Source organism: Mastigoproctus giganteus, chromosome 1 (assembly GCF_048544385.1).
Source record: "Mastigoproctus giganteus isolate SK-2022 chromosome 1, ASM4854438v1, whole genome shotgun sequence".
Taxonomy (NCBI): Eukaryota; Metazoa; Arthropoda; class Arachnida; order Uropygi; family Thelyphonidae; genus Mastigoproctus; species Mastigoproctus giganteus.
The window spans coordinates 97,999,789-98,025,339 of NC_143575.1; the positions used below are offsets into that span (position 1 = coordinate 97,999,789).

The window sequence follows — 25,551 nt, forward strand, 5'->3', positions numbered from 1 at the left end:
GAGCCTCAAAAAGCTGGGAATGGGTCAATGAGGCTTTTTGGTTAAGAATACTGTCAGTGAAGAAGATGGCCATGCTACCTCCCCCTTGGAGAGTCACGTGAGGTGAAGAGGGTCTTCAACCCAGAAGCACCATTGACTGCATTTGATTCTTCAGCAAGATTAAGCCACATTTCATTATATATAAACTGATTGGACAGAGATCATGAGATACCTACCTAGTAATGGGTAGGCCCACCTTTTGTCCGGATAAGGGCAGTCACACGGTGAGGCACTGAGTCCACTAGTTCACAAAAGCATTCCACAGGTATTTCCATCCATGTTTACTGCACCGCTGTCCATAATTCCATTGCATTCCTGGATGGAGGATCCAAATCTCGAACCAACCTTTCCACAGCATCTCAAAGATGCTCCACAGGGGTCATGTCCGGTGAACAGGAAATCATGCCGTGGTGGTAAAACCTGCGGAATGTTCTTCGAACAATTTTATAGTCACCACGGCTCTGTGGGAGGTGCATTGTCTTGCTGGGAGAGTCAAGAGTCCATTGTCATGTGGGTGCACGACGACCAGGAAGCGATGCAAATGGTCTGCAAGGAGGGACCGTTCAGGGATGTGTCTAAACGTACTAGAGGTCCCAACATATGCCAGTTGAATATGCTCCAGACCATTACTGACCTTACCCCATACCTGAACAGTTGTTGATATGATGGGTGCATAACTTCGTGTGGTTTCTGCCAGATAAGCACCCACCTTCGACTTGAAATAACTGGAAATTGGACTCATTGGATCAGACGATCCATCTCCAATCTTCCAAGGTCCTGTGGTGATGTTGTTTTGCCCAGTTGAGGTTTAGAGTCCTGTGTTGTGGTGTTAGCAATGGGACTCTGGTGGGTCGGTGGTTCCCATAACCTATTGTGGCTAATGATCACCTGATGGTCTTTGTGGATACATTCCTGGCACCTCCCTCTTTGAAGCCAATGTTGATTTATGCCACTGTCACTCCGATTTACTGAAACAATGTGAGACATGTCGACGGCCATGTTCATCCACCATCTTTCTCTGCCCGCAGTGCTCTCCACGATGACATGTTATTCCGGAAATGGCGTATTCCTGTTACACTCTTGATACTGCCGAATGGGGATAGTACAGTTTTTGCACCACCTCTGCAATAGTGACTTGTGCGTCGGGCACCCGCTGTCATCCCCCTTTCAAAGTCGGATAACTCGACGTTTACCCATACTGACATCAAATTACCATATAAGTGAATACAGTAATGCAGTGTATCTATATAATGGCGATATACCTGCCAAGCGGTGGGTTCGTCCACTAAAAAGAGGGGTGACAACATTGCATTCCCCAGGAAGCAGGTACCCCCATAAATTCTGTCCTTTCAGTGTATATTTGGTATATACACACACATGGTGTCTATAAATGGTGGGAACACTCAATAATTTATTGCACATGGAGTAAGAGAGATACCATTTACTTATTTATACCATGTGAAAGAGAAAACGTTAAAGTTTCCCAGTTGTTACTGGGAAAGCTACCAGAAGCGTTTCCAGTTTTGTGAACTGCAAGTACTGACAGAAGAACATGACGACTTCTTTAATCGTGTAGTGTTTGGTGATGAGGCAACATCTCACACCAATGGGAAGGTCACATTTGTCGAATCTGGAACACCCAGAAATCTGAAGAGAATTGAATATGAGTGTGATTCGCTGAAGGGTAATGTTTTCTGTGCCCTGTCACGCCAAAACTGTACGGACGTTTCTTCTTTGCGGAAAACACTAACGGCAATCCTACCTTGATATGCTGCAGCAATGGTTGATGGCTCAAGTTCAGGAAGATAGTGATCACTTTATTTACTAGCTAGACGCCCCCCCCCCCCCACTTCCATAATGACGTTCGGGTCTACCTTAACACTGAGCTACACAAGCATTGGACCAGAGGTGCTGGAGAAAAGGACGAATGTTTCTTAAAATGGCCGCTGAGATCACCGGACCTATTAACTCCGTGTGATTTCTTCTTTTGGGGCTACATAAAGGATCGCATATTTTTAGTTTATGTTATAATGTTAAAAGTACTATATTTTGCAATATTTTGTTTCTATAATTTTAAACTAGATATATTACCATCAGCATTAGCAAAGGCACATGATGCAAGAAAGCAAGCTTATATAGCATCAGCCAAAAAAAAAAAAAAAAAAAACCACCCTTATTTCATCCATCCACTCGCTCGAAATGTTTGTCAAGTTCTGCCTTGAATCTATTTAAGCTATCAACTTCTACAACGACAGATGGAAGTTTGTTCCACCAATTAATCACCCGCTGGCTAAGGGCAAACTTCCGCACATCTGTCCTACAACCGTCTTTCCTCAATTTGAATTTATGCCCTCTCAGGTGATTATTCTGAGCAAGAGGAAGAATCTCATCAGCATTGAGCATGCTCAAACCATTCAAGGCTTTATACACCTCTATCAGATCACCTCGCCGGTGCCTAGGCTTCAGACACTGTAATTTGCGAAACTTAAGCCTTTCTTCGTAAGAGCAACCCTTTGTTCCATTTACTAATCTTGTTGCCCTTCTCTGTACTCGTTCCAGCAGCTCTACATCCTTCTTGAAATTAGGCCTCCAGACCTGTATACAGTACTCAAGGTGTGGCCTGGCCATTACCTTATACAAGGGAATAATCACCTCCTTGTCCCTGCTAGAAAAATTCCTGTATATCATTGACAAGACACCATGAGCTACTCTTGCAGCCCGTCTTCACTGCTCAGAGAACTTCATATCTGCCTGCACAATTACCCCCAGGTCCTTTTCATTCTCTACCACTGTCAGACTAGTACCACAGAGTTGATCGTTGCTCTGGGGTTGCTGTTTCCCATATGTAGTACTTTACATTTGTCAAGGTTAAACTTCATTTGCCACCTCTCAGCCCATCTGCTCAACCTTTCCAGATCCTGTTCCAGCAGCGTAGTGTCCTTAACAACCCTGCCAACCTTTGTATCGTCTGCAAACTTGGACATTAAGCTTGATATACCATCATCAATATTATTTATGAATACAGAAAACAATAATGGACCCAACACTGAATCCTGAGGGACTCCACTAATAACATTACTCCACGATGAGCAGTGTCCATTTATTACCACTCTCTGTCTTCTCCCCCTCAACCACTCGTTTATCCATAGCAGCAATTTGCCTCCAATGCCACACTGTTCCAATTTGTGCAGCAGTCTTCCCTGTGCAACAGTATCAAAAGCCTTTTTAAGATCCAAGTATATAATATCAAAGTTATTCCCTGCATCCAGTTCTTTTGTGACTTCATCATAGTATCCAATCAAATTGGTCAGGCAAGTAAAAAAAAAAAGTAAAGTGCAGCCATTATCAACCCACTGCAGGGTGGAAGCCTCCTCAACAATTCATGCTGAGGGAAATGGACCATAATCTGCCACGCTGGTCCAGTGCGGGTTGGCAGATCGACCGTATTCAGCAGTCAGGGGCTTGAACCCCGGTCTACCCAAAGAGCGTGTGCTACTGCACTCCCGCTCCTGCCCACTCGGCTACGGAGGAGGTCAGGCAAGACTTCCCCTTAACAAGGTGCCATAAGGTGGGCCAGGATCCTCTGGGGTCCATTTCCGAGGAAAAGAAAGGAGCGAGAGAGGAGAGGAAAAAAAAAAAAAAACCCCAACCCATGGTGCTGGTTGAAACAAAATAAAATAAAATATATAAAAAAAAAAAAAAAAAGAAAACACGTTGGGATAAAAAATATAATAAATAAATATTAATAAAAAAACTATAAATAATAATATTAAAAATAATAATAATAAACAAATAATAAAAAACAGAAAAAGAAAAGAGGCTGGTGCTGGTAAAAAAATAATAAAAAAAAGTGAGTGACTGGTTCTTGTAAAAAAAAAAAAAAAACGGTGCTCTTTGACAAAAAGGAGAGAGGAAAAAAAAGAGAAAAGTAGTCTTCAATAAGTACTCTTGTAACCAGGATAATTCAGATGGGGAACTGGTGACCCCATCAGTGCAATGACAATTCTTGCGTACATGAACCATAGAAGAAAATATATCGAATTGTGATGCAATAATGCTTAATTCATGAGTAGCCCAGCACTGCACAGAAATTTCTGAGTGTTCCCTGAAAGTACATGTTTTGTCATCCAGGATAGCAGAGAAGCAACCTATTGTCTCGCTTACACAGGTGTATTTGGTGGATTGTTTTGGTACGCTACTCCGGCGTTGATTCTCATTCTGCGAGCAAACACCTTGCAGGCAAAGTTCTGAATTGCTAAGAAATGGTTATTATTCTTCAGAAGCAATTCCTCCTGCCCTTCAGAGAAATCTGGAACGTCAGTTCGGATCTTCATCCTTGTGTGTGCCCCACTGTGCAATCTTCATAGATTGCACACTGGTTAAAGATCAGATGACTCCAATCTTCTGTATTCCCGCAGCTGCAGAGATCGGTGTGATGCAAGCGAAACTGAAAGAGTTTTTGATTGACAGAGCCATGTCCAGTTACCAGAAAGGAAGTTTCCATAGTTAAGGAGCACCAGGTTTTAATCGATTTAGAGAGTAAGAAGGTCATGTCAGGCAAGAATTTTCTTGTGGCCGCTCCAAGTGGGGTGGTGTCCCATCTGGTCTGTCAGATGCTCATTAGCTCGTTAAAGCATCTGGAGTTCTCTTTTTTAGGATCTTTAGCATTAGCATTAGCATTAGTAGAGGCATTTGATGCAAGAAAGCAAGCTTATGCAGCATCAGCCAAAAAAAAAAAAAAAAAAAAAAAAAGTAACATAAATAAATAAAAATAACCACTTCCACTTCACCCCTCTGTTCGTTCGAAATACCTGTCCAGCTGAGCCTTAAACTTATTTAGGCTATCAACTTCCACGACAAGGGATGGAAGTCTGTTCCACCCACCAACCACCCGCTGGCTAAAGGCAAATTTCCGCACATCTATCCTACATCTGTCTTTCCTCAATTTGAATTTATGCCCTCTCAGGTGATTTTTCTGAGCTAGAGGAAGAATCCCATCAGCATTGAGCATGCTCAAACCATTCAAGGCTTTGTACACCTCTATCAGATCACCTCGCTGGTGCCTAGTTTCCAGACACTGTAATTTGCAAAACTTAAGCCTTTCTTCGTAAGAGAACCCCTTTGTCCCATTCACCAATCTAGTTGCCCTTCTCTGTACTCGTTCCAGCAGCTCTACATCCTTCCCGAAATGAGGCCTCCAGGCCTGTATACAGTACTCTAGGTGTGGCCTGACCATTGCCTTATACAAGGGAATAATCACCTCCTTATCCCTGCTAGAAAAATTCCTATATATCATTGACAATACACCATGAGCTACTCTTGCAGCTCGTCTGCACTGCTCAGAGAACTTCATATCTGCCTGCACCACCACCCCCAGGTCCCTTTCATTCTCTACCACTGTCAGTGTAGTACCACAGAGTTGATACGTTGCTCTGGGGTTGCTGTTTCCCATATGTAGTACTTTACATTTGTCAATGTTAAACTTCATTTGCCACCTCGAAGCCCATCTGCTCAACCTTTCCAAATCCTGTTGCAGCAGCATAGTGTCAGTAGTGTCCTTGACAACCCTGCCAACCTTCGTATCGTCTGCAAACTTGGACATTAAGCCTGATATACCATCATCAATATCATTTATAAATACAGAAAACAATAAAGGCCCCAATACTGAACCCTGAGGGACTCCACTAATAACATTAGTCCACGATGAGCAGTGTCCATTGATTACCACTCTCTGTCTTCTCCCCCTCAACCACCCCTTTATCCATAGCAGCAACTTGCCTCCAATGCTACACTGCTCCAATTTGTGCAGCAGTCTTCCATGTGCAACAGTATCAAAAGCCTTTCTAAGATCCAAGTATATAATATCAAAGTTATTCCCTGCATCCAGTTCTTTTGTGACTGCATCATAGTATCCAATCAAATTGGTCAGGCAAGACTTCCCCTTAACAAAACCATGCTGTGTCCTAGCTATAACTGAAGTCTTGTCTAGATGATCCTGCAGTGCTTCTTTCACCAGTGCCTCCATTAATTTTCCGGGAACAGAAGTTAAACTCACAGGTCTATAATTACTTGTGTCAGCCTTTGATCCCCCTTTGTGAATTGGGGTCACATTTGCACATCTCCAGTCAATGGGTACCTCCCCTGAGTCCAAGGAAGCTCTCATAATTATGGCTAAGGGTTTGCTTACCTCCTTTGCTGCCTCCTTTAATATAACTGGATAGATCCCATCCACCCCAGGTGCCTTTCTTGTGTTTATCTTCAACAATTTCTCCTCCACTTTGCTCTCAGTTATTACAAGATTCTCTAGCTTACTGCTAGAGTTGAATACACCTCTGGCATTCCCCTCGCTGAATAACTCCTCATGTGTGAATGTCGATGCAAAATATTCATTTAGTTTGTTAGCTACCCGAGCAGGGTCATCAACAGTTGACCCATCGATCTCAAGTGGACCAATCTGATTCATCCCCTTCCTTCTAGAGTTTACATAAGTAAAGAACTCTTTGCTGTTTTTCTTCGCATCCCTTGCCAAGGATCTCTCGTAATCTGCCTTCGCCTGCCTAACCTCCTTTGTAACTTGGTTACAGATCAACTTGTATCTATCATAGGCGTCCGTGTCACGTGTTAATTTGTATGTATCCCATGCATTTTTCTTCTCTGCCATATGCCTCATTAGTTCATCTGACAACCATTTAGGCCTAAACCTTGAACAATATTTCTTAGTTGGTATGTAAAGCCTAGTAGCTTCCACGATAAGTTCTTTGAATGCTTCCCATTTTGAATTTGCTGTTGGCAATATCATCAGTTGATCCCACTGTATAGAATTTAAATACTGTCTCAGTCCATTGTAGTCGCCTTTACGAAAGCAATACCCCTTCCCTTTACCCCTAATGGTAGTTACCTCTTTGAGTAACTCCCACTTCAGCACACTGTTATCACTGCCACCAAGTGGTTCATTTATCTGCAGATTCTTAATGCATGAAGAATCACTACTGATAATCAAATCAAGAGTATTACTCCCTCTAGTTGCCTCCCGAACATGCTGATGTAGAAAACAATCATCCAATAAATCCACAAAAGCCTTGCTACTGTGTGAGTGACCAGCCCCCAAATTCCAGTCAATATCTGGGAAATTAAAATCCCCCATTATAAGACTCTCTGATTTACTGGCCCACTCTATTTCTCCGAACAGTTTCTTATTATACTCATCAGAGTCATTAGGCCTATAGCACACTCCTACTCTCAATTTTGATCTCCCAATGCTTATGTCACACCAAACTGACTCGACACTGCACTGTCCATCTTCATTTAAATTTAGCTGGATACCAAGTAATCCTGAAGGTATTTGTTTTTTGTGTCGAAAGCAGAGGCTACGATAGATGACAAATAGATCCAATGGAAGCGACCCCACAATAACTTGCACTGCAGCGGTGGAAAATGTTCTACAGACTCTAGGAATAGAGAGGAGCATGCTCCGCTGAATGGAATTCAGTTTTAACCTCATTTTGGAATTGGTGGCCCGATGAAACCAAGCTCCTGCCACATAGGCAGGAAAACAGTATTATAGTAGAGAAAGAGTGACTTCCTAGAGAAACTTCATTCCCCTCTGGAAATTCTAATTACTGACCCTGTGAATGTTTTGATTTTAGTACTTATGTGAATCAGATGAGGATAGAAGGAAAGCTTATGGTCAACAATGACCCCAAGGAGTTTTGCCTCAGTGACTATAGGGAGCCGCTTGCCAAAACTTTTGGCTTGGGGAGGCTGCCTGAGATCCAACTTGGATTTAAAAAGCATCATTTTTTTTTCACTGGATTAATTTTAAGTTTGTTAGCCAATGACCAGGTGTAAAGGTCAGTTAAAATCCGGTTTGCATTCACCTCTAATACCGCACGAGAACTGCCTGAGACCACAATTGTCAGGTCATTGGCAAAAGCAAAAATTTTACAATTTTGGAGAGAGCGGCCCAGACAGTCTTGAAGCACAATGTTCCAGATAAGGGGCCCCAGGACTAAACCTTGGGAGCACCCTCGAAAGACCTTCCTAGAGACTTGGAGAAATTTTTTCTTGACAATTATTGAGCGGTCCGAGAAATAGCTTTGAAATAATTTGTACATATGAATGGAGCATCTGGCAGACCGTAGACGTTCAAGGGCGCTGCCCCACCAGACAGTGTCGAAGGCGCCCTCGAAGTCGACCATAACAGCTAGTTCAAATTTGGATTTAGAATTTAAAATGTGCCAAACAAAGTCAGACAAGGCCTCCTCGCTCGAATGACCTGGGGTGAAGCCCTATTGACAGGCAGAAAAGAGATTTTGTTGTTGAAACAGAGCTGCTAGTCGAAGAGCCATAAGCCGCTTCAAGATCTTCCCAAGATTAGCAAGCAGTGCAATTGGTCTGTAGGCATGTGGATTTGAGGCAGGCTAATCTGGCTTTTTGATAAGACGAAGCAAAGAAACCTTCCAAGCATCGGGGAAGATGCCTTCCATGAGGAATTTATTGAAGAGCAAGAGCAAGTAGAGAGGTCTTAATTTTAACAGCCGGATAATGAACACATATTCAACCATATCCATTCCTGGACACTTCTTCATGTTGATCTTCTTGACCACCGAGGTAAGTTCTTCTAGAGTAAATGGCTCGGTATGCTTTTCAGTGGTGTACTTGTTATTTGCCTCCCGAATTGCCATATACTCTGGAGAATCTTCAGAAGGATTATCCATAGGAAATAAGAAGGTACAACGCACAGAATATATTAATGAGAATTCACTTTATGATGGGATCGTTTTTTTAAATTACAAAAAACTAGGACTCAAGTGTAAAATTCGCGAGGGCGCCCTAAAACTAGGACATGTCCTCGGAAACGAGGACGTCTGGTAACCCTATAGAAAGGCTTCATTTCTGCAAATTGCAGCATCTCTCGAAATTAGTCACCTGCGAGGTGTTTAAGACTGTGAATGGATCGAACAAGCTCAGTGCTGATGGTATTTTTGCTCTTGTTTGGACTACACTCGAGGGGACACAATTCAAATTGAAGAAGGATGGTTGCATGAATAATGTGAGGGTCCTGAGCTGAATATCATCATTCTTCTCTTTCTTGTTTATTCTTTCCTTTCTCTCTCAGGGTAACTCGGGAATTTTTTTTTTTGGCTGGTGCAGCATAAGCCCCAGGCTTCCTTGCACCGTAGGGCTAATAATAATAATAATAATAATATTTGCCTTCAGTCAGCGGGTGGTTGTTTGTTGGAACAAATTTCCACCTGTTGTTGTGGAAGTGGGTAGTTTGAACTGGGCAAATTATTGGAGGGGTTGGATAGGTGATGTGTGGAGTTTTTTTTTTTTTTTTTGGCTGATGCTTGATTTCTTGCATCATATGCCACTTATGATAGTAATATCAGTTTAATTAGCTTTCAATAGGGGTATACGTAGTATCATGTGGTTGGCGGTATGCGTAAGTTGTTATAGACAGTAATGATGTTCTTAACCAATATTTTTGATAAACTGCGGTCTGTTTAAGAATGTAAAAGAACACACTAATAAAACATATTGAATAGGGTGCAAAAAACGTAAGATATTTCCATTTTACGAAGATGTCTACATTTCTGAAGAAAATTAGCGGTGCTACCGTGCTATCGCACTCTCTAAAAGAACAGGTATAATGAAATATGATTATTCTGTTTTAACTTAGTGCTTTTAATTTTTTAATATATCGGTAACATTGCATTCCCATTTTTTTTCATACTATATAATTGTATGCCTGCTTCTTCTCCAGTGCTATTTCTGTGGTTGTGTCGACGAAATTCGCTTCCAGATGATTATGAACTCTGTAGTAAGAATACTCGATGTATGTCACATGACCTTGGCAGTCTGTATTTTCCCCTTACCTTCTCGTGCACACACGAGAAGGGAAGGGGAATCGAAGCGAGTGTCTTAAAAAGTTGTTTTATAGAATGAACGTTAGAAGAATATTTTATTTAATAAATTATTTTATGTTTTCCTAGGTATACATACACACATAAAATTATGTGAAACGTGTTTGCAAACATTAAACTTTGTGGAGTAAACCCCAAGGGCTCATCAGGTGAGTATGGGCCTGGCAAACCCAGGGTCCTGACCTGGATATCAACATCTCTTTCTTGGTGATTCCATTCCCTCTCTCTCTCTCTCTCTGTGTAACTCAGGATTTTATTAATATTGTTATTTATTTATTTTTTTTTTTTGGCTGGTACAGCAAAAGCCTCAGGCTTCCTTGCATCACAACCCCAGGGGCTCACATCTGGTGAGTATGGGCTTGGCAAACCTAGGTTCTGAGCTGGATATCATCATTCTTCTCTCTCTTGCTTTCTTGGTGATTCCCTTCTTCGGACTCTCTCTGTCTCGCTCGCTCGCTCTCTCTCTCTCTCTCTCTCTCTCTCTCTCCAGGTAGGGTAACTTGGGAATTTTTTTGGCTGGTGCAGCATAAGCCTCAGGCTTCCTTGCACTATATTTCTGAAGAAAATTAGTGCAAGGAAGCCTGAGGCTTATGCTGCACTATATGACTAATAATAATAACACAAAATGCATGATTTATGCTTAATAACCTTCTGTTTCTCACATTCACATGGCATGCCATCTGTGTGATCCCTTTTTTGTTTTAATTGTAAAAGGTAATTTTTAGCTTCTTTACTGAATTGTAAATGAGCTATTAAATATAATCTGCTAAACTCAATTAAAGAAATCAAATGAAAATAAACACGAGAAACTAATAATAATAATAGAAGTTTTTATCATATTTTTTTATAGTTTAAGCCACTTATCCCCTGAATTGAAACCCAAACACTTGCTTGGAGTTGGGCAGACATTATGTGAATATCTGTATTTGGTTAGCTGTTCACATTTAGGGAGTGAAACTGAAGCTCTACATAAAGATTCCCAGTTCAAGAAGCCACCCGTCCCTGGTGTCTCACAGGCGGCTTGTAAAAATGTGAGTTTCTTAGAAGAAAGATGGATGCTTTTGCTCACTTGGCATCTGTTAAATGCCAAACAAAATTTTAATGTCTCGTAATCTGTAGTATATTGAATTGAAAGCAGAAAATACTTTATAATATTTATGACCGGTCATATAATATTTATGACCGGTTAGCGAATATTGGTGGATAAAGGTACATAAGAGGATGTGATATCACTTATGAATGTTAAAAAATAAACATTTAAAAGAGGGACTCTGTTAGACACCAAATTTAGAAGTGGAAGATTTAGCAGCAAAAATTCCATTATGGTGGTACTTCATGAAGGAGTTGAATTTAATGAAATCCAGTTCCTCCCTGATTGTGTGTTTTAACCGTAGTTTTTCCTTTAATTGGAATGTGTGTACACATTAAAGATAAATTCCAACATTACCAGAAACAGTGATTCTGATAATGTTAGAATTTACCTCATGAGAGGGCGCCTCCGTAGCCAGGTGGGCAGGAGCAGCAGTATGTAGCAGACGCTTCTTGATTAGACTGGGGTTCGAGCCCGTGACCACCAAATACGGAGGATGCGGAAAGGTCAGGGAATGACCACCGCATATCCCCACAGCAATATGGCCTTAGTTGCTAATGCTGCTAAAATCCAAATAACAACAATCTCATGAGAGTCTAATTTCTTGCCATGATTAGTGTACCTTTTGCTGGATGTCACTGTTACCATCCCAATGGTCTTCCCTCACAGGGTGCAGCAAACACATAAGAATATCAAAGTAATATTATTATTTATCAAGTAATTGTGAAAAATGAGTACTTTATTTACAAAGAAATGTGAAATAAACTTAAATATAACTTATCTGAAAATTATACCAGGAATTAAAACACCACACATATATGAAACAATAGTTACTGTACACTAGGTTGGCATTGGTTGGCTTCAGTTGCATATTTAATACGGTTAGTGAAAGATCCAATAATTCAATGATGAGATACTTATGAGAGATTCTAAATGTTAGTAGATAACATGGCATTGAGTATTTGGCTAATGCCCAATTATGATGCAGTACTGACAAACAATAAGTGGTCATCAGGTAAATGGCATGCATTTAAAATAAATAGCACCATATTTCTCCTTGGGCAGTGTTGCTTATTTAAAGCAGTAACACTGAGGCAGCTTGGAGTGACTCCCTTTGCAATGTTAAAAAAAAAAAAAAATGTTTATCATGTAACTAAAAATATGGTATTTATGTTTTAATTCATGGTACTATCTTCAGCCACGTTAAAGGTTTATTTTTATGTGTATTTCCGTTTAGGTACTTCTTTTTGCAGTTGAATGATAAAAAAAAAAGAATAAATTTCTTCCATATTTATATTTATTTGCCATAATTCATTGAGATGCATTGCTAACAGTACCAACTGGTTACAAGGACACTAACAGAAGTCGCATGATGAAATAAGTGGGGAACTAAAAAGTAATGCTACCTAAGTCCTTTTAAAACAGAAAAAGAAAATTTATTTCTCATTTCAAAGAATACTAATGTGAAATTGCTGTACTTTCAAGCAACTCGGAGATTAAACACCACAGAAAAAAATACTTTTATGCGTACGGTAATCATATTTATGTCGCAAAAACAATATTTATCCATTTGCATTTTGTTATGTTAATTACAGGCAACCATTCCAGCTTGGGATTATTGAACTGTTTGCAAAAATCACTTTTATAGTGTTTGTCCAAGTCAAGAGAACCTGCATCGACTCTCTGAACTTGGGCATTGAGAGACCCAGTATAGGCCCCAGGTTAACAGCCTCGCTGGGCTAGCTACCATTTCTCATAGAGGACTATGGAATTGGAGTCTCCAGGATGCCTTCACAATATTGAGTACAGGACAATTGATCCCTTCCCTCCCACTTTCTTGGGGAGTAATGTACATGAATACAAATATGCATCTTGCAAAATTGAATCTCTTGTGCTTCCACATAAAGTACATTGCGCAGCCAAATGCAATAAAACTGAATACTCTTTGAACCATCTTTGGTTCAAAGAGTATTTGGACTGTACTGGAGTATAAAAGAAACTTTGTTTTAACCTCATTAAAGGGATATTTGAATGAATTGTTTTTTTTAGAAATTATTTGTCATTTTGTATTAGAGGAATCAGTAGTGCAACACGAGTTCCCTAAAGCATGTCGCAGACTTTCTCTCAGGTAAGACAAGCTAGGGTTGCTACTTGCGAGTCTAAAATGCTGGTGAAATTCAGGTGACACTAATGAGTCAATTCAGCTGAATTTCCTGGAAGTTGTTCTGCGACAACCAGATCCTCTGGTTGCACTTTAACGATGGTGAGACTGTTAGTAACTTAAGAGTATACCTCTCACCCCCAATGTGCAAGTCGGAGTGTTTGCTTCTAGTAGATGGGAAGCAAACATTCGGGTGTTAATTAGCATTAGTAGAGGCATATGATGCAAGAAAGCAAGCATATGCAGCATCAGCCAAAAAAAAACCACTCCCATTTCACCCCTCCGTTCGTTGGAAATACCTGTCCAGCTGAGCCTTAAATTTATTTAGGCTATCAACTTCCACAAAATGGATGGAAGTCTGTTCCACCAACCAACTACCCACTGGCTAAAAGCAAATTTCCGCATATCTGTCTTTTATTCTGATTATTCTGAGCAAGAGGAAGAATCCCATCAGCATTGAGCATGCTCAAACCATTCAAGACTTTATACACCTCTATCATATCACCTCACCAGTGCCTAGTCTCCAGACACTGTAATTTGCAAAATTTAAGCCTTTCTTCATAAGAGAAACCCTTTGTTCCATTCACTAATCTTGTTGCCCTTCTTTGTACTCATTCCAGCAGCTCTACATCCTTCTTGAAATGAGGCCTCCAGACCTGTATAAAGGACTCAAGGTGTGGCCTGACCATTGCCTTATACAAGGGAATAATCACCTCCTTATCCCTGCGAGAAAAATTCCTGTATATCATTGACAGGACACCATGAGCTACTCTTGCAGCCTGTCTTCACTACTCAGAAAACTTCATATCTGCCTGCACAATTACCCCCAGGTCCTTTTCATTCTCTACCACTGTCAGTGTAGTACCACAGAGTTGATACGTTGCTCTGGGGTTACTGTTTCCCATATGTAGTACTTTACATTTGTCAATGTAAAGTAGTAGTGTCCTTAACAACCCTGCCAACCTTTGTATCGTCTGCAAACTTGGACATTAAGCTTGATATACCATCATCAATATTATTTATAAATACAGAAAATAACAATGGACGCAACACTGTACCCTGAGGGACTCCACTAATAACATTAGTCCACAATGAGTAGTGTCCATTGATTACCATTCTCTGTCTTCTCCCCCTCAACCATCTCTTTATCCATAGCAGCAATTTGCCTCCAATGCCACACAAAAAAGAAATTTGCACAGCAGTCCTCCATGTGCAACAGTATCAAAAGCCTTTCTAAGATCCAAATATATAATATCAAAGTTATTCCCTGCATCCAGTTCTTTTGTGACTGCATCATGGTATCTAATCAAATTGGTCAGGCAAGACTTTCCCTTAACAAAACCATGCTGTGTCCGAGCTATAACTGAAGTCTTGTCTAAATGATCCTGCAGTGCTTCTTTAACCAGTACCTCCATTAATTTTCCTGGTACAGAAGTTAAACTCACAGGTCTATAATTACTTTTGTCAGCCTTTGATCCTTCTTTGTGAATTGGGGTCACATTTGCACATCTGTCGTCTATGGGTACCTCCCCTGAGTCCAAAGAAGCTCTCATAATTATGGCTAAGGGTTTGCTTACTTCCTTTGCTGCCTCCTTTAATATAACTGGAAAGATCCCATCCATCCCGGGTGCCTTTTTTATGTTTATCCTCAACAATTTCTCCTCCACTTTCCTCTCAGTTATTAGAAAATCATCTAGCTCACTGCCAGAGTTTACTTCACCTCTGGCATTCCCCTTCCTGAATAACTCCTCATGTGTGAATGTAGATTCAAAATACTCATTTAGTTTGTTAGCCACCTGAGCAGGATCCTCAACTGTTGAACCATCAATATCCAGTGGACCAATCTGATTCATCCCTTTCCTTCTAGAGTTTACATAGGTGAAGAACTCTTTTCTGTTTTTCTTTGCATCCTTTGCCAAGGATTTCTCAAAATCTGCCTTTGCCTGCCTAATCTCCTTTGTGACTTGGTTACAAACCAGCTTATATCTATCATAGGCTTCCATGTCACCCGTTAATTTATGTATCCCATGCATTTTTCATCTCTGCCATATGTCTCATTAGTTCATCTGACATCCATTTAGGCCTAAACCTTGAACAATATTTCTTAGTTGGTATGTAAAGCCTAGTAGCTTCCTAGTAGGTCCTTGCAACTTATTTTTTTTGTTTGTATATTGTAAACAAAATGACTGGATCACAGGCCTTGAATAGGTTCACCTGAATTGGTTCCTCAGTGATGTTCCTCATTAGTTCCTCAGAATATTGCGATTACAGTGTCCCATGGCTTTCAGGGGAGGGCTACACAATGTCTAGGCATAGAGAATAGGCATAGAGTCAAAGAATTCTTTGACTGATTCCCATTTTGAATTTGTTGTTGGTAACATCATCAGTTGGTCCCATTGTATAGAATTTAAATACTCTCTCAGACCATCGTAGTCGCCTTTACGAAAGCAAAAACCCTTCCCTTTTCCCCTGATGGTAGTTACCTCTTAACATAAGTAGATCAAATTGTGGCATCTGTGGAATGCAGCCTCTTTGTGTCACCAGGCAAAATTTGGTGTTAGATGACTCTCTTATCATTCTAGTGCAGTACCACCATTTTGCTCATTGAATGCCTGAGGTGGTGAGCCTCATCTCTTTCAATATGGAGTATAATCTATGTTTTTTAAGGTTTTGATGGCTAAGATTCAACCCTCCTTAAATTTTGATCATACAACTCTAAAATGCTGTTTGCAGGCTGGCTGCCTACTCGATAGTCCACCAGACTGAACCTATGTGTGGGTCTCTAGGAGGCATCCAGATAAACTAATGTATAATCTCTCTCTCTCTGCCTCTACTCTGCTAGCTAGTGAATAGAGGGAATTCTCTAATCACTAGAGGATTCCCTCTGTTCATTAAAATTTCCTGAAAATAACAGTCGACAGAAATTCTAATCTAATGTGAACAGATGTCTTTAGTCTTCTTAACCTTCAATCTATGCATGTGTGGAGTACTGTAGTTTTTAATACATTTCATGTTTGTGGGTTTTCTTTAAAAAAAAAAAAAAAAAACACGGGGGTAGGGCAATGAAAAAACAGGAATTTCAATGAAGAGGAGATGAAATATAAATACAGAGTAAATGTTTCAACAGCTTTGAATCCAGGAGGGGGGACAATGGTTGAGTTTCACTCCCGGTGGAATAAATCCCCCTCCTCCTTCCCGGCAAAAAATAGTAATTTTTATTTTAATATTCGTTCAAAGACCTCGGATGTTGAAATATTTGCCACATTTTTTGTTTGATTTTAATTGAAATTTTCTTCTTACTGCACTCCTTAGGGGCCATATTATCAGTTTACACACTTTAGTAATTAGAAAACATGAATTCAATAGATTTGTATCAAATAAACACAACACAAAAATTCACATCAACTAAGTGTGATACTCGTTTGGTGGTACATAGCAAAAATAAATCACTAAAATTCAAAAGACATTAAATTTTCAAAATAATTAAAAATGGGCAATATTTCTGGCTGCGCACAAATTGTAACTAAAAGCCACTATTTCAAGTGTCGGCATTTATGGTTTTCAGGTTCCCTTTATTTTCACACAAACTATTTCTTGATAATGTTTCACACAAATGGTCCTTGCAACTCATTCTTTGTTTTTATATTGTAAACAAAATGACTGGATCACAGGCCTTGAATAGGTTCACCTGAATTGGTTCCTCAGTGATGTTCCTCATTAGTTCCTCAGAATATTGCGATTACAGTGTCTCATGGCTTTCAGGGGAGGGCTACACAATGTCTAGGCATAGAGAGAGGAGTCTATTGCAGCAACTATTTCAATCGTCGGTAGTTTTGCTTTATGGTTTTCACATTGCCTTTATTTTATTTTATTTTTTTTTCACAGCTAATTCTTGTGGCTAATTCTTTCTTTGTATACCACAAACAAGATGGTTTTATCACAGCCTATAAACAATACATTTTATAATCTTTTAATTATATATGTATCTGTACTGTAATATTGCAAGATTGCATGAAGATACGCTTCGAAGGCCCGAATGAGTTATCAGAAAAATTAATAAATGAAGTGATTGATACATATGCAAAGAAGAATAAGATTATTATAATACTTGCATGTTTAATTATAATTTGTATAATTTTTTTGGAGAATTTTAATTGGTGATTTTCAAATTATTAAACCGTGATTATTGTCAGTAATGTGGTTTTTGTGAACTGACTATTAGTATTTAAATGTTAAATATTTCCTTTTGTTTCCTATTTTGTTTTCTTATTTTCTCTTATTATAACATTCATAAATATACAGATTTGTTTGTAACATATACATATGTTGTAAATATTAAATAATAATAAAAAACATCACATATACTACATCCGCCCCCTGAATTACCCCCACCTTGTGCAAGCATTCTAGATTCAACACTGGTTTCAAAACAAGCAATTGCTACAATTTAATACTAGTATTGGCAAAATGAAGCAAGTGTATACAGCATCAGCTCAGTTGAAAAAAAGAATAATAACAAAAAGTGTACTTATTATTCACCCATTCCTTTTAATAATTTGTCCAATCTTTTTTTAAATTTATTCAAGCCATTCACCTCCACAACACCAGTTGGAAGGGTTTTTTTTTTTTTAGAACTTATTGTACTTAGAACTCTGCTGCCTGTACTAAGTACTTACTGTAATTAGTACAGGCATTAAAACTTATTGTGCTTAGTACCATGCATGAATTAAAGGTTGAGAAGAGCAGAAGATACTTATTGACATTAGATTTGGATTTCTGCAGATAGTAATTTTCAGAAAATACACATGAAAGAAGCTTGTTCTTTTCAGAGAATAGTGGTAGAAGGGATTAATGTGGAAGAGGTAAAGTTAGTTCTGTGAATTTTCAGTTAGTATCGGTATTAGTAGTGGCAAATGATGCAAGGAAAGTAAGCTTATACAGCATCAGCTAAAAAAAGAAAAAAAAAACTACCCTCCTTCATCTGTTCATCCCCTATATTAAGTCTTTGTGTATCAGCATAATCTTTATTTCGTTGAAGTCTCCTATTTGAAGAACATCCTCAAGTCCTTTCTTTAACAATATTTTGTCTACCCCATGGTCTTCACAGAGTCACCTCTGTACCCGCTATATTCATGTACCTGTGCAGCTCATCAAAGTCTAGCTGACCATCTATCACTTCTAAAATGCTCTCGAGGATACGATGATTAAAGGTCACCTCTGGAATCTCACCTAGGGATCATAAAATAGTGCTTGTTTTTAATTGATCTTGGTACACTCTCCCATACTTCAATGCCTAAAGCAGATGAAGTAGATCTAGGAAAAACCTGAAAAGATGGAATAGACTGAGAATGTATCTGAGGAGACCCAATGGATGGTGCTGCTCAAGGAGAGGCAGTCCCCCCCCTCGCTGGTAGAACCAGACACCTCTAGCATGGGGCTAATAAGGCCCCTCCCTTAGAGGTAGGCTCAGTTGGTAGGGATTGTTTGAAACCATAGTCTCATTTTGGGTAATAATTTGATTTAAGAGAATAGAATAAGAGTTCAACTTCCTCCTACCATTTACGGAATCAACAGTCCAATGTGGGAACAAGGCCTGGAGATGCTGATTAATGTTTCTTGTATAGATCTTTTTAAGTCAGCTTCAGAATGAGCCAGCATTAATACTTCCTTCTCTGACCATTGAGCCTTGATTCTGGTAGTGTCTGTCAGTCACCCTGTTTGCTTCTTCTTGATGAGCCCTTCTAATGTGGACCCCTCATCTTGTCTTGGTGGAGAAAGATCGAGCAGAGTATAAGCAAGTCCATGGCCTTTCAGGATTAGCAGGCTGGTGAAGCCCATCATCCCCCACAAGAGGTAGAACTGCCACCTGATGGTGGTCTGGAATCGCTCGTAGCTAGTGGCTCTGAGACCCTCTTCTTCAGTAGTCTTCAACCCGTGATTCTAGATACCTGACGAGGTTGGGAACCCCAGCAGGAGAACAAGCGTGCACCAAAAATTATTAAATTTATTTAAACTACTCACCTCAACCACACTAAGTGGAAGTTTATTCCAACAGTTAATACTCTTGGGCTGAATGCAAATACATAGTGCATTAAAAAATTCCTTGAATTGCATGCTAGTATTGAAATGGTTTGTGCTACAGCTGTTAAGGGTCAGTGGGGCATTGACCTTGGTGTGCATGCATGGTAAGTGGGAACTGGTTCGACCCCTTCACTCATGTGTAACAGCTGGTTGATTGTGGAATGTCACAATTTGAACAGTGTGCTAACGTCAAGTTCTTTAAACTTGCAAAAAGTGCTACAGAGATGCTGCAAACATTACAGAAAGTCTGTGGAGATGACGCTTTGAAGAAACCAGCAGTTTATGAGTGGTTTGTTTGGTTTAAACATGGACAGGAAAGTGGAAGATGAATTTTTGTAGTGGACGCCCTTCAATGTTACAGAATGACGAAAATGTAATGAAAGTGAAGGAACTTGTGAAAATGATAAGTGCATTACTGTTGTTGAGATTGCTCATGAAATTGGACTATCTGTAGGCTCAGTACACAATCCTAATGCAAGATTTAGGAATGTGTCTTGCATTATGCAAAATTTGTTCCATGCTTTTTGTCAGAAAATCAAATAGACTGCAGGAATGCCATCACAAGTGATTTGTTTGAAAAATCTATGCAGGATCGGAAAATCTATGCAGCTTCCTATGAAAGGTGGCCACTGGTGATGAGAGTTGGGTGTTCACCTGTGACTCTTGAGGCCAAGGTGGAATCATCTGAATGACACACAAAAACGTCCCCACGACCCAAGAAGTCTTGTGCGGAAAAATCCAACGCCACAGTTGTGCAGATCATTTTTTTCCAAGATGAGGGCATAGTGCAGTGGTTTTCAACCGGGGTGCCACAACAACATTCCAGGGGTGCCACATAATTTGGGTTTAAGTTACTTAAACTTTTATTTTTTTAAATTTATATGTTTATTTCATTATAAAAAGATGTACAGTATCTTTTTAATTTTGTGGTGATTTTATATAAAGAATAAAATTATTATATACTGTATATAATTTGTATTTTGAAATGTAATTTTTATAATTATATTATTGTAATAACTATCATATAACATATACATTTTTTAATATTATATATATATATATATATACACACACACACACACACACCATGTGGGAAGAAGGAGCAGCAGTGTGTAGCACACGCTTCTTGATTAGACCGGGGTTTGAGCCCGTCACCACCAAATACGGAGGATGCGGAAAGATCAGGGAATGACCACCGCATATCCTGGAGCAATATGGCCTTCGTTGCTAATGCTCCTAAAAACAACACACACACACACACACACACACACACAGAGAATCAAATCTAACAGACAGAAAATTGATTAGATTGAGTAGGGGTGCCGCAAAATAAACTAAAATACTTAGGGGTGCCATTATTAAAAAAGGTTGAAACCACTGGCATAGTGTATCACAAATTTGTTACTGGGGGGAAAAGCATTACGGCTGCTTACTTCATTGAGATTTTTAACACATTAAGATTTTAGCACAACTGTACAAAGTGTCTCTGTAATAAACATTGTGCAACTTTATTGATGAGCTGAAATGGTCAGTTATGACAGTAAATTATTGAAATGACCCACATTTTATATGCCATCAGGGCATTCTTTATTTTGCATAAATTTTTAATTAGCTTGTGTGACCATTCTGGCCTTATAGCTAGTTTTATCTCACTTATTTCTCATTTGTTTTTTAGTGTTACTTTATTAGGTATATTTTCAAATTGAAAAGCACTAATTTTTTTTCCAAAAAAAAAAAAAGAAATAAACAAATGAAAAAAAAATTGCAGACATGGAATATTTTCAGCGTCACATCCATTTAAAATGCATCCCCTTCATACATGATGATATTTTTTTACTAATGAGTGAGGTTCTTTATCCCCATTTAATATTTCTAGAGCCAACATGCAACAGGTTTTATTGAACTTTCTTTGTAGAGTAGTTAGTAGACTACATTTGGATTCTGCCCAATTGAACAGTTTTATCATTGCTATCATTATAATGTCCCCACTGTCATGAAGACCACGCAGAAAATAGTGAGTAGTGACACTGTTTTTTTGAGAATTACTTTCTGACTGAGCATACACTGATTGGCCAAAACATTATGACCAGCTACCTAATATGATGTTGGTCCTCCACATGCAGCCAAAACAGCTCGTACCCGGCGAGGCATAGACGCTACAAGATTTTTAAATGTCTTGTGGTATCTAGTACCAACATGTAACCAGGAGATCCTTTAACTTCTGTAAGGTCCGTGGTTGAGACGCTGGAGATCGGAGTTGCTGTTCCAACAAAAACCACAGATGATTGATGTCCAAGGAATTTGGAGGCCAGGACAATACCTGGAAGTCTTCCTCATGTTCTGCAAACCAGTCTCGAACAATCTGGGCAGTGTGGCATGGCGCATTATCCTGCTGAAAGACGGCACTGCCAGAGGGGAAGACCATTTCCACGAAAGGGTGTACCTGGTTAGCAATGATGTTTAGGTAGGGGTAGACGTTAGAGCACCCAGCACATGGATGACTGGACCCAGAGTATCCTAGCAGAGCACCGCCCAAAGCATGACACCGCCTCCACCAGCTTGTTTTTGTCCCACAGTGCATCCAGGCGCCACACTTCCCCAGGTAAACGACGAACATGTACCTGGCTGTCCGCATTGCGCAAGGAAACGTGATTCATCGGACCAGATGACCTCCTCCAATCACTGAAGGTCCAGTTTCTATGCTCGCTTGCCCGTTGTAGGCACTGTTGCCAGTGAACCATGGTTAGCATGGGCACTTGGAGCAGACTGCGGCTACAGCAGGGGTTTTCAGGTCCCATTTTCAGGAGGGTTTGATGTATTGTGTATTGTGACACATTACTCCTGTCACCAACATTCCAATTACCGGCTAGTTGCACCATAGTCGCCCTTCTGTTGCCATATTCCATCCGGGAGAGCCTTCGCTCACCTCAAGCACCTCAGGTGCTGTGGTCATCCAACCCCGCACCGGTGGTTTGTGGGTTTTCCCTCCTTAGTCCACTTTCGGTAGGTAATAACAACCATGGCTGACTGTGAGCACCCCACCAGCCGTGCGGTTTCGGATATGCTCTGATCCAGTCATATTTGACTGGGCAAGTTTGACAAAGGCTAATACAATTTGGCCTTTGTCAAACTTGCTTAAGTTCGCTGCCTTTCTCATTTGAAGAACAAGAGTAACTGATTAACAGAGCTCCGTATCAGGTGTTTTTTATACCATTCCCAACCCGTGCACATGCCACCTGCAGTTGCTTCGGTTTGCATAACGACTCACTGGTCATAATGTTTTGGCTCATTGGTTCTCTGTTTACCCAGCTTGTACTGGGAAAATTGCTGATATACTAGTGTGCAAAACTTAAAGACCAGTCAGGTTTTCACCTGTAGCTTCTCATAGCAGTGGCCTGGATATGGGAAAAGCATACCAAAGGAACCTCGTGAGATATAGAAATGATGGACACAACAACGGAAACAAAACGGTACAGAGGGGCTTTATTCAAAAATGGCAACATAGCACTGGCTGCCATGATACAGATGCATCACTGCCAAAGATGGAACAAAGGGAAGAAGTGGTCCTCAGTAGGAGATATGGTCCCCCCCCCCCAATGTCGATACAGGCTTTGCCCGTACTTAGAACAATGCTGTTGATAAGTTCTTGCAGTAACATTGTCCATTCCTCTGTCAGCACCATCTTCAGCTAGTGAACATTTTTCTGGTGGGTGTGGACGTGCTTTTGGCATCTCCCCAGAGCGTCCCATATGTATTTGATGGGATTTAGATCGGGAGAATTGGGCAGGCCAATCCATAAGAACAATGTCTTCACTTTCCAAAAGCATATCAACAGCTGCAGTGCGATGGGGTGTGGCGTTATCATCCATAAACACGAACTCGGGACCAATGGCTCCTCAGAGCAGATGCACATGGGGAAGGATTACCTCAGTACAGTATTGTGCACCGGTTACAGTACCTCCTTCCAGTATCTAGAGTTGTGTACATCCATCCAAGATAATGCTTTCCCAGACGAGAACACCTTGGCTGCCATATCGATCCCTTTCAGTGGTGTTTGCAGGGTGATACCGTGTGCCTACCTCTTTAGATTAGCTGACATCCAGAATCTCTGCTGAGATTGAATCTACTCTCATCAGTAAAGAGTACCTTACCCGATTGCACTGTTGTCCAGTCCTTGTGTTCGATGAACCACTGTAAATGGTGTCTCCGATAGGCAGGTGTTAAAGATACACAGCATACGGGCCGTTGGGCAAACAGTCCACCTTTGTGGAGTTGCCTGGCCACAGTAAACCACGGTATTCTGCATCCTGTGCTTCTGTGCAGCTGGTTTGCAATGGATCCCGCTGTCTGGTGTCAGTCCCTCTTGGCTTGTAGGAGTATATAGCGGTCATCATTGGGCGTTGTTTTTCGTGGACAACCACCACTGGTCCTTCGAACAGCTTCCTGTTGTTCTGAATGCCAACCATGCATATGAGACGATGCTATGGGTGATACCGAACTCTGCAGCCACACTTCTCGTACTTCAACCTTCCTCGAGCTTCCCAATTATTCAACCCCCTGTAAAGTCATCCAGATGTTGTCTACTGGCCATTTTGTTGTCTGTAGCACTGTATGAAACCAATGGAACGTCTGTGACAATCGTGATCACCATTCAGTAATTTGCACATATACTGCTGAACTGCTGCTTTTGCTCATCATGATTCAAATTTTTGCTTGTGCACCAGCTTTCTACTAAATAGCCAGAGTTATGCAAATCGCCACAGGCTGTTTCGTTTGATTTTGTGGTTGTAACGTTTAGAAATAGTGTTGGTCCTTAAATTTTGCACACCAGTGTAGTTTACCATGTCTCGACACGTGCCATGTGACGCATTCAATCAACAGCAGATTTTAACAATTTACTGGATTTCTTAGGCAACTTGGTGACCTATTGCATGCCATTTGTAAAGCATTGATCGTACTGAATCCATTTCCATAGTATTATAGGTGGTATGGAGGTGTTCGTGATGTTAATTGGACATGGTCGTAAAGGTCCTACGCATTGAATTATCCAGCTCAGAACATGGGATGCTGCTTCATATTTTTTGCTACCTTTAAACTTCAATTTTTGGGAAAAGTGCTGCTGAATATCCATACTGTACTCAAAGTGTACTCAGCCATCCAATCTGTGCAGTAATGATTTTACTTTAGGAACTCATTTAGAATTTTAATGATTAAAATCATTAGAAGTTTAATGATTTGCTTTAGGAACTCGTTAACTTTAGAATGACACACATTTGGTATTTTGTTAATGAACTGCAGTTATTATCATGAAAATCAATGAATGGGTTCCAATTTTTGGAGTAAGGAGAATGTTTTGAGAAAACCATATCAGATCTTGAGGGTACTATAATCCTTTAATAAATTAACTGTTATACATTTTTGATAACCTGCACAAATAACCACAGGAATCTTACAAAACATTCACTATACGAGTGACCCAATCACAAAAATACAAAGTTCAGCTACAAAGTAACCATTAAAGACAAAATATCTGAACGGAGAATTAATCTTAATAAAAACAAGACTACAAATATAGCATAATATAAAATGACATTGGCATACTAGGACCAGCACTTGCACGCCTGTCCGTTATATACAGTATGTTAGCCCAAGATATGACTTGATATGACTTGTCAATCGACCATAGGTCCAAGTCAATGTTTAGCCAGTTGAATGTCCAAAGTCACATTTGGGAAGTGTCTGTTGAAACTCTGGAGCCTTGAGCACAAAGAGGGCATTCTGCTGAGGTGTGTTTCTGGCAAACGCCAACCAGCTGTGTTCCAGATGTTCATATGATCATGCTTAAATGAACACAGATGAAGGATGCTTTTATTTTCTGCACATGGGCTCTGTGGACTGCGGGCGTGTATTGCAGGTTGGAGCATAGTACAGATTTGGATGTCGTGTAGATCTGGTGAGACCACCTGTTGGCCCATTTCAGCACCCAGAATTCTAGACGCCATAGTTTCTTGAGGCTGGTGGGAGGTGCGGCCGACCAAACTTCCACGTCATAGGAGATCACGCTACTGAAGTACTTTTCAAGGTATTTCCTCATTATTTGTTTATTGTGAGTTCTGCATAAATCTATCTGCAGGTAGATCCATATGTATTTGCAAATGTAAAGTGTCAGTGAAGAACGTCTATGTTTTACATTTGAAAATGAGGAATAATATTTTGAATATGCTTGTTATATCTAGACAAAACAAGTTTGTTTG

The 25,551-nt window shown here is 40.1% G+C and overlaps 1 protein-coding gene across 2 annotated transcripts in view; it reads left to right on the forward strand.

The window, feature by feature from the left end:
- The first annotated feature begins 9,393 nt into the window (after positions 1–9,393).
- Hacl (2-hydroxyacyl-CoA lyase) overlaps positions 9,394–25,551 on the forward strand; it is a 182,099-nt gene continuing 165,941 nt past the window's right edge. For both annotated transcript variants that reach the window (XR_016547389.1, XM_090381322.1), the window contains exon 1: positions 9,394–9,686. Coding sequence is in view for 1 of the 2 variants with exons in the window: in XM_090381322.1 (XP_090237448.1) it covers positions 9,624–9,686 (63 nt within the window). In the remaining variant the exon portion in view is untranslated. The remainder of the gene's footprint in view (positions 9,687–25,551) is intronic.